This window comes from Sardina pilchardus, chromosome 11, assembly GCF_963854185.1.
Source record: "Sardina pilchardus chromosome 11, fSarPil1.1, whole genome shotgun sequence".
NCBI classification, from domain to species: Eukaryota; Metazoa; Chordata; class Actinopteri; order Clupeiformes; family Clupeidae; genus Sardina; species Sardina pilchardus.
In genome coordinates this window covers 33,030,868-33,049,425 of record NC_085004.1, presented here as the reverse complement: position 1 = coordinate 33,049,425, position 18,558 = coordinate 33,030,868, and the positions used below count along the sequence as shown (strand labels likewise).

Below are 18,558 nucleotides of genomic sequence, written 5' to 3'. Positions count from 1 at the left end.
CTCTCTCTCTCTCACACACACACACACACACACACACACACACAAATGCACTTACACATACACATCCATAGATGCTCACAATCACACACACACACACACACACACACACACACACACACACACACACACACACACACACACACACACACACACACGCACACACACACACACGCACTTGACTCAGTCAAGTCTACTTACAGGTTGACAGATTCTCTGCATTGTCAGTGTGAGTGAGATCTTAACTCTTGTATGGGTCAGACAGCCATGAGACCATTGGCCGGTATTGACCAGAATCTGATTCATCTGAGGAGCATGTTTGGACCAGGAGCAAAGTAATTAGTTTCAGAGGGAGAGGAGTCCTTGTGTCTGAGGGTTGTTATGGACCGAAACATGGTGTACCTGTCTGGGGTGCCTTTTTTATTTTGCTCTCAGCTGGGATCTTACTTCAGTTATGTATTGTAGTGTAGTGCATTGTATGTGTTAAGGAAAGGGCCAAGTAATCACAAGGCTGAAGGCCAACACAGTGAATACATATTGAACAAAAAGGTGAACACAGGATATTAGATTTTGCCCCTATTTCTCATGAGATGAAGTAAAATAATGTAAGATACAAAATATCTATTTGTTAAAAAAAAGAAAAAAATCAGCATTTGCGAGCACTTCAATCAAACTTTTCGCTGTTTTGTGTAGCATTTGTAGTGTTTGTGGTTACAGTAATTGATCCACCACTCCATACAGATCCTCAGCCAGCTTCTCACGTCTTTGTGTTTCATTACTCACTTCCGCAGGCTTATACCTCAATATCGCACCTATACATTTCAGTTTAATAATCACAGTCAATATCTTCATCCTAATTAATCCAAGATGTAATGTCTCATAATGTAGTCGTTCAAATGACAGAGATTTATTATGTGAAGATTGCCATACTGGAGCAATGCTGGCCCAGTGGATATTGGTGGCATTATTGATGGCATACTTGAGCTTTAGTGTTTAGTGTGTGTGTGTGTGTGTGTGTGTGTGTGTGTGTGTGTGTGTGTGTGTGTGTGTGTGTGTGTGTGTGTGTGTCTGGCTGTCTGTGCCAATGAGAGAGAAAGAGGTTGGAGTAGAGGGAGTATTTTTGTGTTCAGCCACAACACAGCCACTTTAGTATTTATGGTCAAAAAGGAGAAATCCAAAGAACATTCTGGAGTTTTGTAAAAAGCATTGATCATCCCTATCAAAGTAAAGCTCAAGGCCTCGTTTGACAAAATATGAACAAAGCACTTTGCAATGCATTATAACACATGTTTTAAAAAAGGAGAGTTCAAGCACAGAGGCAATAGCCTATGATTCAAGACCATTAGACTAGGAGATTTGCTACCGCAAGTTATCATTAACGTTAGTTAGTGGTTATTACGTGTCAGTGCTTATTACAGACAAGTTGACACTGACAGAAACATAAGGGTTGAGTTGAGATCAATTAAACCCTGGTTGGCAAAAGGGGACAATGCTTTGGGGCATTTGTGTGACTTTAAACATTTGTGGACTTTAACACGTTTCTATTTTCTGTGCTCTTTAGCTTTCTCTGGGTATTTGTAAAATCATCAGCTCTTGCAGTAAGAATTTTACATCTTAAGCTTTTGATTATTTCTTTTCTGTGATAGAAACACATCACGATTGATGACACTGGGAAGCAATACTGTTAAACAGCATAATTGGAAAACATTGTAAAATAATTCATGAGTGCACCTGACATTCAAGCACAATTATCTCATCAATCCAACAAAGGTGATAATTAAGAAATAAATTGATTTTTCAGGAATGCTCTAAAATCTAGATCTGTGGCATATCCTGGCAAGCTATAAAAATACAAAATTGCCTGTAATAAGAAAAGATTGTAGTGCAGTTTGCGCACAGTACAACACTGACACTACTGTATGTATTGTATGCACTGCCTAACATGTTAACAAAGTGCTGAAACAGTAGTATCCACATCGCCTCTTTTAGAACAACCAAACTAATCAGAGCACCAGATAGCAAAACTAGTGTCCCAAGACACAGATTCTACTCAAGCATCCACAGTACATCCCTGATCCCTGATCAGCATTAAATTCCTATTCTAGCAGAAAAATAAAGCAACCTTCACAATCCTCAGTGCCGCTGGTGAGGCCCCCTGCTGTCTGCTCTGAGTCAGTGTGCGGCTCATCACTAGAGGGGGGTGCTGTTGCACCTCTCCAGGCCTCGTAGTTTAAATACCCGCGGGTGAGAGGGCACCTCTTCCAGGTACGAGAGGGCAGGATTATCGTAGGCCACCGGCGAGCTCCCTTGCTGCTCCGCTGGTGTTTTAGGCTCTGGCGTCACCGTGACGACCGCCTCCGGGTCCGCCCTGGCGGGGCTGCAGCACACGGTGGCCTTGGCGATGGCGCGGTCCAGGGGCTTGAGCGAGTGCATCCAGGGGGGCAGGAAGTCCCAGCTCTGCAGCAGCGTGGGCAGGTGGCCGGGGCTGCGGGCCTGCAGCAGGTTGACCAGGCCGATGAAGAGCATGACCCCGAGGAAGGGCGCGCCCACCGCCGCCATCACGCGCCAGCCCGCCAGCGACAGCCCGAACACCAGCGAGGGCAGCAGCAGGAAGAACAGCACCAGGTACAGCACGGCGAACCAGCGGTACTTGGCCGTCCTCTCGCCCAGCATGGACGCCATGCGGATGGGCAGCCGCGTCTGGGGCACCGGGTACCACAGCAGGATCCCGAAAACGTTGAAGAACAGGTGGCACAGCGCGATCTGTGGGAGATGCCATAGAAATGATGTGCTCTTACTCAGCAGCTGATCATTATTATTGACACATTTGTCTTGTAAAAGTGGAAGCCACATAGTGGGAAATACATTTGCAAGTGTAAATATAATAAACAGCATTTGTTCATTCATCATTAATTGCCCTCATTTGTTCCTTAATTGCCCTCATTTGTTCCTTAATTGCTCCCTATTCATTCTAATCTTCATCCAACAAGCCACACACCCACTGCAGGCAGCTCTCTACTGTATGTGTAGCATCATTAGACATTAGTGCAGCATATCACCTCACAACAGCTTCATGCCTGAGCCCTCCACAGCAATAATATGACTGGGTAATGTGTGTGCCCCAGTGCCCCATACCTGGCACGCAGCGGGCAGCTTATCCCCTGGGCTGGCCATGGCGGCGAGCATGGCTGTGGTGGTCGTGCCAATATTGGAGCCCAGCGTGAGAGGGTAGGCGCGCTCCAGACTTATTACTCCAATACCTGAGAGAACAGCAAGTTAATCTCTTAAGAGTGGGCTGAGACCATTCAGCTTTTCATGCCCAGGATTTATTGCAATGCGTATGATTTCCGGGAAAGTCTCAAACTTATGAAGCACTGTACGTCATTAAACTTTACAAAGCGAGGCTGACTGCATGCCCTGGCCGCAAATCAGTCCAAATGAATCAGGACAAAGACATGATTTTTATTTGCTCTCTGCAACATTAGTTTTAGCGCTGTGCTTTAGGAGAGAAAAGACGCGTGGCGGTAGCAGCGCGGCAGATCTGAGCCCTGACATGGCTCTCCGTGACAGGTCTCCCAGTTCATCGGCCATCGCATTTGAAGAGCTCAGCAGAACTCTGCTAGTGAGTCACGCCTGAAGAAGCACATTTGCATAATAAGCGGGTCCTAAACGCTCAGTCAATAATTTACATCCATTTGCACAGACTGTAAAAAAATGACAGCTTTTACGCATTTACGTTGGCTGCTGTTTGATGTTAATGCTCGTTTGAACACCCAGGCTCACCTGCTGATCAAAGTTTAACCAGAGGAGCGAAACGAACTACATGAGCAAATTCATTAGTAACTATGAAGATAAATGTCTTCAAACCCATTTGTTTCATGACTCTACAAAAGCCTTGAAAGACATTCTCTCTACTGAAAAAGCACATTCATTTAATGAGCGTTGATTAATTAGTGTTGATATACAATAGTAGCGAAGAAGACAGCAGTCTGTAATAGTTCTTGTAATTGGTTTCATGAAAGCTGTGAGTCAGCAATTGAATGGCAGGTTTGCCAGATTAGTGGATCCTAAGGGGCGACCTGTTTTGGACACTGAACTGACCTATGAGTGGGGTCATCGCAGAGGTGAACACAGAACTGCTCTGGACAATAAATGTCATGCCTGCCCCCACAAACATGGCCAGGTAGCCAGTCAACCAGCCGAAAGGGTACGGTGGGTCTGCCAAAGAGAGATAAAGCACATTCAGTTTGACTGCAATAATGTTCATTTGAAGGCTTCACATACAGTATGACAGGAAGTAGATAATACTGTCAGGTGTGTCTCCTTAGAAACAAATCCAAACTCTCATTTGAAATTCTGATGCTCACTTCCTGCTCTGCTCTTCCTGACATGGATGGGCTCATACCTGTGTTAATGATGACCTGGATGACCTTTGCCACCTGACCCTGGAGTAGCGAGTTGAGAATCTTAACGAGCAGCAGCAGGCAGGTGCAGAGCACAGTTAAGGAGCCGGCCAGCAGGATCAGCCCCACGGCCAGGTCCGACAGCTGGGTGTCCACGAATATGTGCTTGCCTGGGGGTGGAAGGGGAGTAAGTGAGTCAGAGTCTCTCTGTCTGCACTGATTCCCATCAGCAGCCCAGGCTAAAGGTATTATGTTTCGCATGCCGGGCCAACTGAAAACAAGCATCTGTGAGCGTAGAGAACAGTACATGGGGGGTCATGTACTGTACAGAGCATAATAGCATTCAGGTGAAAAAGCATGAGAAGACTGGTTTTGACCAACAAAAAGTACTTTCAACTAAAAGGGAGTGATTCTGCCTAGTAAACAATAGAAGCTGTTATATATGCCACTCTACATTGATACACCGAATTGCTCATCTGCAGGGTCGCTCACAGCTTTGGACTGCTTGGTGCTTCTGCTGCTAGGCCTACTGCTTCATGGTGCTCTCCAGACGGCCTGTCTAGCGCCGTCTTCGGTTGGCCTGATAGCTAGGCTAGGCTGTGCGTCTTCATTGCCCTGGGACTTGAGTGCAGTCGATTGGACTAAGTTGACGTGGACTTTTCTGTTTTTTGTTTGTTTTATTATTTATTTAACATTTGTTTATTTGTTTGTATGTCTTGTATTGTATGTCTTGGTGTCACGGGTACGCTGGCGATTACGCCACTCCGTCTGGCATCTTGTCTTGTTATTTTGTGAATTTGTTTTGTTTGTTGTGTTGTCATGGGTACGCTGGCGACTACGCCACTCCGTTTCGGCACTGTCTCTGTGTTCTGTAAAGCGCTTTGGGCTGCACTCAGTGCACATTTAATGCGCTATATAAATAAAAGTACCTTACCTTACCTTACCTTACACTAAGGTTATTCATTAGGTTATTCATCTTTGACAGGAACTCACATTTCTCAATGTTGACAATGGAGGTCATATTCTCTGTTGTCAAGGTGACATTGCTTTCTTGTAAACAGCCTATAGCAGAAGAGCAGTTGCTGGCAGTGACTACGGTGACGTTTGAGGAGCTCTGTGGAGAGTGAGACAGAGACAATGGGAATGACAGGAAAGATGTCTGAGTGGCCGCTAATGAAACATTATCATATCAATAATGTTCTTCCTTCAAGGCAGGCAAAGGCAATCATTACATCTCCACTGTTAAATAGCGGGGAGAAAATTGCCTCAGCATCTGTGTTTGCATTCCAATGGAAACATTTACATATAAATGATTTTCATATATGTCTATATATCAGTAAAAATATGATGAAATTCCAATGATGGAACATTATTGCAAAGCTTTCAAATGTAGTATGAAATAATCTTTGTTTAGTTGACACAGTTTGTTGTGGTCTGCCAAAGGGTAAATTTAGCACAGGTCATTACCACAGAGGTGACAGTGCTGGCTGTCTTGCACCAAACTTTCACAAGACTCCTGTTCCTCATACTCTGGTCTCCCATAGCAATGCCTGTGACGACAGATTTATCCAGCTGTAACAGAGCAAAATGTAGTCAGTTTAGCTCACATATTTACAACTCTCCTATAGAAAGTTAGCGAAGACCATGAGGAGCTTAGGAGTAGGCTAACTACCTGATGATGAGTTTAGCAAACCGCATCAGTGATGACTCATGTTTCTATAGTCCAATGATGATGTTGATATTATTGTGCTCAGTGATAGCATGATTTATGTGCTTAATGCTAAGCTATAAGTACTCTTCTGAATTATGAATATATGTGATTAGCCTACTCAGTGATGAATGACCTGAAAAATGAGTTTATTGACAAGCTCAGTGGTATCTCTACCTGAATGATGGATTTAGTGATGTGTTAAGTGATGTCTAATTTGATTTTTCACATAAATATCTGATTCTCAAGGTCACAGAGTACCGTCAGTACAAACAACGCCAAAATCAATCGGTGCTGCCTAGCTTGAGCTGCTGCAGCCAACAGCTAAAGGCCAGGCAGCTACAGTAGGCTACTCTGGGATGGACATGTTTATGAACTCCCATGTTCATGCCCCTAGGGTGTATTTTCGTACCAACAGTACTCAGTGACCTCAAGAAACAAAGATCTACATGAAAAATCGCCGGAATTCTCCCTTATTCGGTTTCATCTGAATAACAGGTTCAGTACTTACTAGATGTCTAACCGAATGATGACTTTAGTAACAGGCTCTGCAGGGACGACTCACCTGAATGATGAAATTAGTCACAGGTTGGGTGATGACTTTGAGCAGCTCAGGAGCTTCTTCTCCACTCTGGACATGGAGGCTATGCACCGTGAGCTTGGCCAAGGTACTCAGTAGCCCAGTTGCCACCTCCAGGGGCAACAGAACCAGAACAGACAGCCAGTTAAAGCAGTCGTGTATGGTGGCACCAGCAAAAGCCCTGTTAAAAAAAAAAAACAAACCGTCTAGTATTCAAAAGGACTCATTTCAACACTTTTAGTGTGTTCAAAGGCACCATAAAGCTAAACCCTCTCTCATGTTTGTCTGATTATTCCTCTCTTTAACCAGTCAAAAAAGCTCACAAAGTCTTTGATTATAGGCTTGACTTTTTCAGTCGTAATAGGAGTATAAACGCAGCAGTTCAAGGGAGGTGAGCGAGGACTTGTGTTTGTATCTCTGGCTGGCGACACACATCTATTAAACTTCAGCTCTAAGCCCAGAGTTGAGATGGACCTCAAGATCACAAGACCCTCTGTGTCTTTATCAGAGCTTTATCAGATCTTGTCTTCCACTCACTGCGTCAGTCAAGATCAAGGGAACGGCTAAACTAATGTGCCAAAGAGAGAGCATCTCAAGGCTGTCACAGACACAAATCTAATCACAAAAACACTTCAGAAATGGCATTAGGTGAATAACATCATGTTTTGCCACTGATCATTAGTCTAATCATTTTTGAGGCATGGGGAAAAACATGTTTGCCAATTGTATAAGTTAATAACATTGACATAATTGTAAACATAATGAAAAGGATTATAAATAGGAAGTACTTAATACAAGTATTAAGTACACATTATATTGTCGTATCGTGTACTGTAATGTTTAACTTGCTATACAGCTTTGTGAAAACACACAGTCTCACCTCTTGAATTCATTTCTCTCACCAGCCTGCATCAGAGCCACTATGGTGTTGGTGACAGATGTTCCAACATTGGTGCCCATGATGATAGGAACAGCTGCACTCACCTCAAGCACTACATTAATGCACACACACACACACACACACACACACACACACACACACACACAATGACAAATTTAAAGAATATCCACACTGATCACAACAGAAAGACAGAGCATGAATAATACTAAAGTGCTATATGGATGCTAACACAAATGGCTTTCCCAGCTCTTTATCTCTTTCTTGGGTTAACTGGTTGAAGGCTCCAATATGACTCAAATAACCAGTTATAAAAAAAGGCAACATAGTTATGACAATGAAGTTGAATCTATTATAATCTAATCTAACACAATATCATGCCTGTGAGTCTACCGGTATTTACCAGTGGCCCATACAGTAGGCAGTGTTCTAGGTCATAGATGTTTTTTTTTCTTTCAAATTCACAGTTTATTTCAAGTACCTCTCACCTATCCACACCACAACATCAGGGGTGTAGCCATGTTAGTGAATGCATAAAGATAATGTTATGGACCTGAAACATATGAGGTGTCACACAGGCACTTGAACTAGTACAAAAAGCATGACACGCACACGCAGGCACGCAGGTACGCACACACACACACACACACACACACACACACACACACACACACACACACACACACACACACACTCACACACTCACACACACACACACACACACACACACACACAAAATTCAATTAAACAAAAATGTCATATTAAATTACACACATTTTGTGGATTTGACGGCTAATTTTCCACTTGAAGAGCCATAATTAAATAGTTTGTGATAGACAGGATGATGATACACTCTTGTCTAGTACATCTGAATCTAATAAAAGATGATCTGTAGCATCTGCAAGATCAACATCCCTTAATTTGCTGCTGGAACTGTGCTGATATGAAGAATGCCATGCTTACAATATCTTCGGTATGGTTCAAAGGAAATGAATCATTCTCGCTGTAAGTGGCTTGATGACTGAAATAGGCTTTCTTTCTGGGAGCCACAGAATGAAACGGGAGCAGGCTTTGGGAGATGCTATGGTGCCCGCAGGTGCTGGACTTGGCGTTTACTTTAGAGATGGGATGTAATTGCAATCACGCCCAGCGGCTGCAGCGTAACACTGATGTGAATGGTAATTAGCCCCAGCCTCAGAACAGGAAGTAAGCGCTGGAGCTGCTCATGACACCAGCAGGTCTTAGCTTATAGCCTGTCCAGATCTCCCAGACGCCCAATAGGACCCCACATACCTTAGGTGCTTTTTAGGAACTCAGGCTTAAGATGAAGAACTCTATCAGTATCCACTCTTTATCTCTTTAGAAACGTTTGGCCCACTTTTGTACATCGGGAGCTAAAAACCAGTTTGGTTCCAGGAAGCTCCGTCAGAAGTTTTTTCCTTTACATACTTTGTTAAATCAATATGACTTGCATTAATCAATGTCACTCACTGGTCAAACTCCAGCGCACCAGGAGGACGGAGAACGAGTTGGGAGAGAGAGTTTGGCAGCATGTGTCAGGAGAACAATTACTGTGATTTTCGACAATCTACTACCTCCACCCAAGTGATAAGACCTAGGTAGGTAGGTTTGGTCAGTTCACTCACGTCCGGACGACACCAGGCTGACGACGATGGAGGTGGAGGTGCTGGAGCTCTGGACGAGCACCGTCACCAGGATCCCCACCACCAGGCCTGCCACAGGGTTGGAGAGGATGGCGTTGTCCTGGAAGATGTCCCCCGCCACCTTACCTTTTCAAATCAACAGACAAATGACACAGTGTGCTGTTTACTGTTTTACCATTGTTAAGACCCTGGGTCTTAGGACTGTTTAGGAGTCTGACATTTGCTGGGGCTCCGCCCCTTCATTCTACGTGTTTCCTATTTCTATGTCCTGCAGGGTGCTGAGTGGAAGGGTGGCGCCTAGGACTTAATGGGCTGGACTATAAGGCCTGGGTTTTCGATGGCTGCTCTCTCTCTACTTACTGCTTGCTGCTTGCTGCTGCTCTCTGCTCTCTGCTTTGGCGCATTTGGTGGCGTGATACGTTGAGGAGAACATGAGAGAGCCCTCTCCGACTGCATAGCTCTTTGCGGAGAACTCCCTTCGTCTTCGTTGCGTTTAGCTTTTGTTTAGTTATATTTATTGTTACCCCTAGACAACATATTGCATTACACTTTGCTTAAATAACATATACTGACTTTTCTTATGTAAATAAATATCATTTATACATTGAACACTACGGTGTGGTCTCCCCATTTATGTCGGGTCTGCTGTGAGCCAAGCGGTCCTTGACATGTGGGGGCTCGTCCGGGAGATTTTTGCCGCGGAGATTTATGTTTTTGCGTTAAAATTGGTTGTGCCTTGTGCCTGCGAACGCACAAAGGGTTGCTGCTATTTTTGGTGAGTTTCAGCAACGTAATAGGCCAGCTGATGTTTAATTGGGGAAACCCCCGTAGTGATTGGTTAGTTGAGTATGATGCGCATGGGAGTCCCACCGGGATCATTTGTGTGTTTGTAGTTGGAGCAAACTTTTTGCGCTCACGTCTTGTTTGGTCTAGTAAATCAGTGGTTTCTGCTACAAAGGAGAGAAATATTAGCAAATTGGATTTCCTTGGAGCAACGAGAACACCCTGCCTTAGGTGAGACCGCCAAAACTTTTGGTTTCTTTCCTGCTTATTTGTTGTTTTTGCGTGTTGAACGAGGGGGGGCTGAATTCAGCTCAATCACGAAGACACGTGAAGAGTTAGAGTTTGGAAATAGGCCTTTTGTTTTGCGGGGGGAACTAGATGTGGGGTGCTCCAGTCTAAATCTTTAGTCCTTCATTGTGTCGGGAACCACTTTAGTCAAGACGTGTGTGTTTGTGAGTTAAAAGCGAGAGTTTGTATGGATTTGGTTTTGTATTGTTTGGCATAACATTAGTATTGGAGCTATTTAGCTAATCGTTTGGTTGTAATGTACTTGAATGGAAACAAGTGTGTTTTTGGCCGCCCCTACGGCAGATACTTTAAAAACTTTAACTAAAGCGCAACTTGTTAAAGTAGCGGAGCATTTCGGATTTGAATCACGTATTCCTAAACGCGTTAAGAAGGACGCATTGTTTCAGTTAGTTATGGATGAGCTGGGCGAAAGAGAGGTAATATCGATTAATCCGGAGCCAGTGGTGCAGGCTTCAACGCCTCAACTCACGTCAGGGTTAACGTTTGACCAGCAGATGAAATTGTTGGAATTGCAATTTGAACGGGACAAATTATTGGCGAGCGAACGAGAAAAGGATAGGGAATTAGAGTATGACAAAATGCGGCAGGAAGAACGGCGTTTAAACCTGCTTGATGAGGGGAAAATACCTGGCTCTCCCTCTTCACGTCAAGACAGGGTATCTCGTATGGCTAAACTTCTGCCCAAGTTTGATGAACGCGAGCCCGACATTTTCTTTTCTCTGTTTGATGTGCTTGCGGACGATCATGGCTGGGGAGATTCGGAGCGCATATTGCTTTTGCAGAGTGTCATTTCGTGCAGAGGCCAGGAGGCATATGTTGCGTTGGAGGACGATCAGCGGAAAGATTATGCTGTAGTAAAACAAGCTATCCTTAAAGCGTATGAATTAGTCCCTGAAGCATACAGACAACGATTTAGAACTTGGCATAAGAACGATAAACAAACGCATTTGGAAGTGGTTCGTGAGTTGGCTGCGATGTTTAATCGCTGGCGTACAGCTGAAGGAGTAGAGACGTTTGCAGGGTTGTGTGAAATGGTTTTATTAGAACAGTTCAAAAACATTTTACCAGAACGTATTGTCACTTATATTAATGAGAACGATGTTAAAACAGCGGCTCAGGCAGCCGAGCTCGCTGATAAATATGTTTTGGTCCACAAGCAAAGTTTCGGTGTCCATAATGACGAAGTGTTTCGGCCCCGTCGTTTTAGTACATCCAAACATGATCCTGATATGAGGGAAATTGAGTCCGAGATGTGCAATTACTGTTTGCAGAAGGGTCACTGGAAAAATGAATGCCCTGTTTTACGGGACAAGCGACGTGGTAAGTGTCCACCAAAGGGTGTTGGTTGTGCTACAAGGGTTGGGCGTTATGAGAAGCGGTTGTGTGGACGATCCAATGTCACTTCAGGTAGTGATGCCACTGTGTTGTGTTCAGTAAGTGAGAGTGCTGACACAGCCAGGGAGGGGATGTTTTCAGAACAACTGCCTGTTTATAGAGGTGTTGGTGAGGTCCACAACCCGTTCATCACGAAAGGTTATGTTGCAATGATTGGGAGCGATGAGAGAGTGCCGGTGCGTGTTTTGCGCGACACTGGAGCGTCAGAATCCTTCATATTGAAATCCATCTTGCCTTTTTCTGATAAGTCCGACACCGGTTCTTCTGTCCGTATCCGAGGTTTTGGGATGAAGACAATCTCTGTTCCGCTGCATCAGGTAGCTTTGGAGTCCGAGCTTGTGAAGGCAGATGTTGTTTTGGCTGTTAGTCCGTCGTTGCCTGTAGAGGGAGTTGACGTGATTTTGGGGAATAATTTGGCAGGAGGGCGAGTGTGGCCAGAGATGCCGCCACCACCTGAGGTTAACATGGATGTTGGTGATGCCCCGCAAATGCGTCGCCGTTTTTGTCGCGTTTGCCTTGACAGACGCAAAATCATGGAACGCGACATGGGTGTTGGTGATGCCCTAACGCTTCGGCGGTTTTGTCGTGTGGGCCTTCGAACATTTTGATGCGTATGTAGGAGTGGGTGATGGTCATTGGTGGTGTTTTAGACCATAACCCTCTAACATACCTGCACACATTACACAACCCCAATGTTTTGCAACCTTACTACTTGAATAATTCCTGTCTCATGACTTCTGTTCCTGTTACCTTTTCTGCTGTTCATCTTAAAAGTGCTTTCCAAGGTACCAGGATTGCTGGTGGAACAGGAAGTGGAGGTTTGGGGGTATGGGGAAAATGAGATTGGGAAATGCACTTGGTGGTGGTTGGTGTGACATCTAGACTAAGGTTGTGTAGTGGGGTTTTGGGTTATACTGTACATTATGGTGGACTAAGGATTGATGTTATGCCTGGAAATACTTTATTGTTTTTTGTTTGTTTAAATATTTGTGTTATTGACTAGCGCAGAGTCCCACTTAGGTGGGCCTCTGTTTTGAAGGGGGGGGTACTGTTAAGACCCTGGGTCTTAGGACTGTTTAGGAGTCTGACATTTGCTGGGGCTCCGCCCCTTCATTCTACGTGTTTCCTATTTCTATGTCCTGCAGGGTGCTGAGTGGAAGGGTGGCGCCTAGGACTTAATGGGCTGGACTATAAGGCCTGGGTTTTCGATGGCTGCTCTCTCTCTACTTACTGCTTGCTGCTTGCTGCTGCTCTCTGCTCTCTGCTTTGGCGCATTTGGTGGCGTGATACGTTGAGGAGAACATGAGAGAGCCCTCTCCGACTGCATAGCTCTTTGCGGAGAACTCCCTTCGTCTTCGTTGCGTTTAGCTTTTGTTTAGTTATATTTATTGTTACCCCTAGACAACATATTGCATTACACTTTGCTTAAATAACATATACTGACTTTTCTTATGTAAATAAATATCATTTATACATTGAACACTACGGTGTGGTCTCCCCATTTATGTCGGGTCTGCTGTGAGCCAAGCGGTCCTTGACACCATACATATGTACAGTGCCTATAAAAAGTACCCCCCCCCCTTAGATATGGCCCCTTTTATTGCTTTAATACATTGAATATTTTCACATATTTGAATATATGTGAAAGCCGATTTCTATGAAGTAATTTAAATTGATTATGAATATTTGATGCAAAATGAGCGATTGCATTAATATAATATTCGCCCCTTAAAGTGACCGATCTAAATCAACAGCGGTCCTGCCAATAGTCTCACAATTAGTGAAATGGGGATGTATTGTCTAGACATGTAAAGGCAATTACATCTAGAAGGTCTGGTCACTGACTGGTCAATCAGTATTCCTGAAATCAAATCTCTATAGGTGATTGGCAAAGCTCTTAATCTAAGTTCACCCAAAGATATGTGGGAGACTCCCAGGTCAAATGGAAGAAGATTTGGTAACACTTTACTTGAAGGTATCTACAGTATATACGAGTGGCTTGACACTGTCATGACACATGAACCCTAACCTTAACCCTAACCTCTTACCATAACACTAACCCTAACCCTAACCCTAACGCTAACTTGTCATGACAAAAACTGAATGACACTTAATGACAGAAGCGTTGTCATAAACATTTGTTTATAAAGTTTATGACACATTCATGACAGTGTCATGTCACTATTATGTAGATACCTTAAAGTAAAGTGTAAGTGAAGGTTATTTAGTCTGATGAGATCTAATTTAGCTTATTGACCAGCAGGCTATATACTACTGTATGTTTGGTGGACATCAAGCATATCACCAACAACGCACCAATCCCTAATTTGAAGAATGGTGGTGGTAGCATCACGCTGTGGGGATATTTCTTGACAACAGGCTCTTTAAAATTAAATCAATTCAGCAAAATATAAGGAAATCATGGGTGACAATCTGATTCAGTCTGCAACTATGACTTGGGAGAGCATACAGTGAAAACTGCACAGAATGGTTTAAAGGCCACAATGTGAATGTTCTGGAGTGGCTGAGTTAAAGCCCAGACCTCAATCCTAGAGAAACTCTGGCTGAACTTGAAATAGGCTGTTCACACCCAACCCCCTCCCAACCTGACAAAGATTGAGCAGTTTTGCAAAGAAAATGGAGTAAAATGGCAATATCCAGATATGCAAGCCTAACCGAGAGTCAATGCAGGTTTTAATTGCGGCCAAAGGTGCATCTACTAAATGCTGACTTGAAGGGAGTGAATATATAAGCGATCACTTATTTTTGCATTATAGATTTGTAATTAATTATCATTACTTTGTAGAAATCTGCGTTCACTTTCACATTAAAGTAGGGTTTTTTTGTAGATTGCTGTAAAAAAGGTCAAATTACATTGATTTAAAGCAAAAGGGGAATTACTTTTATAGGCACTGTATGCAATACACATCTTAATTCTAGCTCTGCATCACAGTGACAATCAATCAACTAAACTAAAATGATGAAGTTTACTTTTAACAAACATTTGCACTATGGAAATAGTTCACCACCTGTTTAATAATTACATTTACTGCCAGTAACAAATTACAAATAGAAACTAGAAACTACAGTACACTTGAGACCTGGTGATGGAGAGCCACGCAGGAGAGATGTTTGTCTTGTGAAATCATTTCAGCACTTGTAACTGTGTCCTTGGATCAGAGCGTATGACGCACAGTGCAGTATGCACGCCATGATTACATGATTACATGATCGCATGACTGTGTCCCTGATTGCAACATTAGAGCGGCTCTTCATCCTTATTGCTCTTAGTTCTCACAGGATTAACACAGAGCTCCACATTGAGCTCTTTTATTCTTCAGACAAAAAGAAGGAAACACCTTCTAGCTAGAGCCCTCTATGACTAAATGAGCTCCACTACAGCGCCCAGTAATGGACACGGCTGCCATAATCAGGGTACAGGCCTGTACACATGTTTTATCCCATGGAGAAGTGAGCTTGATGCGTAATTACCCCCGGCTAACTGGAAGGCTGAGCTAAGGACATCCAGCGAGCAGACGAACAGGAAAAGGAGGACAAGGAGCTGCGGGATCTTCAGGAGGACCAGGAAAGTCGACAGCGCGGACCGCTCCGGTTTGTCTCCGGCGGACTCCGAGGAGGACACCCCTGGAGCGTAATCAGAGAGCACAAGGCCGGTGTGATGATGAGACACAGCACATGATCAGCTGCACTGAGTGAAGATGAGGCTCCATTCATATGCAGCTGTAGTCTCGCCTGTATTTCTTCTCCACTGTCTATCTGCATTAGATTTGTGATACATGTTAGATTTTGAGTGAATTTCAGTCTGAATGTGTTGCTTGTAGCAAGTAAGTCTTAAAACAGCCCCAACAAAAAAAATAATTAGACATTTTTTTAAAGGCTATTGCAAAAATTCACATGTTCCTGCAACGTTATTCAGAATAAGTCTCACCAGGCCTGCCGTCGTTCTGCTTGGACAGGTCCTTCTCCTCCTTAAGGTCTGAGGAACTGGTGCTGGAAGGTTTGTAGACTTGTTCACAGTTCCTGATGAGGTCCAGAGTGGGACCTATCACCTTTTCCTCAGCATCTCCAGGTCTGCTCTTCAAACCTGACCAGTGGTCCCCTACAAACAGATTTGTAAATCACTGAGCACACCAGCAAGTTTACATTACAGTTCTATACAAATATTATAAAATATTGGAATAGAATACAATTGGCTAAAATCATTTTTTTGTGTATCAGATTATGCTGGCATTTGTAGCAAGTGAACGAGATTTAAAAGCCAAGGAATCTAAAACCAACAATTCAGATATTGCTAGCACGATTAGGAATATATCTGCATATGATTTCATAAGATACTGTATATATTGCCATGCATCTTGGGGAGACCTGGAATACAAAGGGTTAAGTATTCCTTTTTTGAATACTGGTGAACTTCCTTACCCTTGTAATTGATTGGCGGCTCTCCAGTGGCTGTTGTGATTCTAATTGGGCGGGATGCCATGCTGTCTCTTACTGTCTCTGTGAGTAAGAGGCTGGAAGGGACATTTTTCCTCAGTGTAATCATACTACATACATGTAGACCAATTAATTGCATGGTTGGTTTAGATACAGTTGGGTTCTGCAGGGTTATGTAGCACAATTGACTGTTCAATTAAAAAAGGAAAACATGGCATTGCTGGCATCCAGCCACCTACAGTACGAATAATTGTTCAGAAAAAGGTTAGGAAAAGATATCAGGAAGGGTCTTATTTAATTACAAATTAGCGTGAGTGATGCTATTGGCAAATTGTCTCCTGACGCTGTCAGCAGAGCAATTACCCACTGTTCACTTTTATTTCTGCTCTTCAAAGTCTTAGCAGTAAATGCAATCTTGTCAAGATATAATGGATTACAAAGCAGACAAGAACAATGCCATGTGACATGTGGACACGGCTTGACTTCTAAATACTTCTGCCTTATTTGCAACAGCCATTAAAGTTGATTCAAATGCATCTTGTTCCAACAACAAGTAAATGCATTTTTCTACGCCAAAGCTGACATTTTACTTAGCTAACCCTGAGAGGAGATGGCTGGCTAATGCAACCTTCACGGAAAGTAACCCTGGACGACAGCATATTACAGCTGAAGGATGATGATGATCCTCTGTCAACACCAGTTTCTTCCTGACAGAATGAAGGTTGTCACAATTAATTCTGAGAGAATTCCCTTTGGCCCTTCACAACTAATTCTGTCACTTTTTAAATCAGACTTAAGACTTATATACAGTCTTTTATACAAGTTAAACTGTCACCTCATATTCAGCAATGACAGGATAATATGTTGTTCTTTTTTCTGTCCTTTTCTTTTCGTAAAGCAGAGCAGAATATGAATAGTAAATAAATCTTCAATGTACACCTTCTCCCCCCTGTCCTTGTCTTGTAACAGCCTTATATTGATTGGATGCAAGTCCATGGAGTGGGAGTATTGTTCTCAGCATACACTTACAGTATTGCATGAGCCAAACCCTTAACAGGCTTACAGTTTATAAATATAGATACTCTTTTGATCCCATGAGGGAAATTTACATCATGAAACATGTCCAGGGACTAAATGTCAATGTACACGTCAACTAGACTGAGCTATTATATTGCACAAGAAAGTTCATAGCACTCAGAAACGATCATAGAGAATTACAGTCTTTAAGTAAAAATGACCTCATCTACAAGTAAAAATGACCTCATCTCACCTTGTTCACGTGGACTGGTGTGCTCTGATGGGCAGGGTATCAGTTGTGTGTAAAACATAATGCATCGGGGTCTGGTGTTTTATAGTGTACGTCCTAACAGAGTTTAAAGTCTGAAAAATAAGTGTCCTCATTAAACAACCTGTCTTCGCCATTAGGGCACCCTCACTGTTAATTAACAACAAGGTGACCAACATACCTAATGCCTAATTGGTGATAGATAGCGGGAAATCTACAGGTAAAAGTTTAGATTAGACTTTAAAAAGTGATCCTTTTTTGGATAAAATGCTGAATTTGGACAGTATTTATTTCATTTTTACATTCATATGCCTTCTGCTGCTGCATAGCAGTAATGTGACCTCTAGTGGATATATGGTGTAACACCACAACTAGCACGGCTGGTTCTGTCTCTGGTGAATGCTAGGTGAATGTTCTTTCTCTAGAATGTTAGCTTTGACCCAGCCTCAAAACAAACTCTAATAAAATCCTGTGGTCATAACAACATCCCACATGGGACAAGAGAATGCCGAATTATTCATACTTCTGTCTAACCATTCCATTTCTTTGCCTCTTTGCTCAACCACAGCTTTGCCCCTGGTGGTTAATAAGTAATGTGTTCTGCAAGATGGTCCCAAAACATCACCGAGCAAATATGTGAGAATGTACTATTTACACCCCCCTTATGGTTTATATGGGGCGATGACATTAATGAGGTAAGACATTGTGTGTGTGTGTGTGTGTGTGTGTGTGTGTGTGTGTGTGTGTGTGTGTGTGTGTGTGTGTGTGTGTGTGTGTGTTCCTTATTTATTTTGTTCTTTCGTTCTTTTGGTTAAAAAAAAATCCAAGAGGAATAGGGAGACATAGGCTTCTGACATCATAAAGCTTTAACAGTATTGTAAGACTGCATTGAGACCAATTTTTTTTTTTTATGTAATCTGGATCAAAATTATCTGGATTTGGAAATCCCATGTTTTGCTATCCAGAATCACCTGATCCATCTTACATTTATGCCATTTTTTTAAGGAACACTGGATTGGATCACTGTGAGGCAAATATAGAATTTCAGGATAAACAAATCAGGTTTACCCGAGCTTCAAAT

General features: G+C 43.0%; 1 protein-coding gene across 1 annotated transcript; it reads right to left on the bottom strand.

Moving 5' to 3' along the window:
* Positions 1–1,120: 1,120 nt before the first annotated feature.
* Positions 1,121–17,521, bottom strand: slc34a1a (solute carrier family 34 member 1a). The gene is made up of 13 exons (XM_062549845.1): positions 17,463–17,521; positions 16,178–16,269; positions 15,687–15,857; positions 15,230–15,382; positions 9,233–9,376; positions 7,569–7,680; positions 6,674–6,869; positions 5,868–5,972; positions 5,394–5,514; positions 4,403–4,570; positions 4,099–4,215; positions 3,133–3,257; positions 1,121–2,760 (listed from the first exon to the last, which is right to left on the bottom strand). Exons 2-13 carry the CDS (start codon positions 16,236–16,238, stop codon positions 2,188–2,190), a joined length of 2,046 nt encoding a protein of 681 aa, XP_062405829.1. The 5' UTR covers positions 16,239–16,269; positions 17,463–17,521; the 3' UTR covers positions 1,121–2,187.
* Between the last annotated feature and the right edge of the window lie 1,037 nt (positions 17,522–18,558).

Coding starts and splice junctions, on each gene's coding strand:
- slc34a1a (XM_062549845.1), bottom strand. CDS start 16,238: ATGGCATCCCGCCCAATTAGAATCACAACAGCCACTGGAGAGCCGCCA. Junction 7,681..9,232: donor CAGCCTGGTGTCGTCCGGAC/GTGAGTGAACTG, acceptor GCATTAATGTAG/TGCTTGAGGTGAGTGCAGCT. Junction 4,571..5,393: donor CATTGTCAACATTGAGAAAT/GTGAGTTCCTGT, acceptor TTCCACCCCCAG/GCAAGCACATATTCGTGGAC.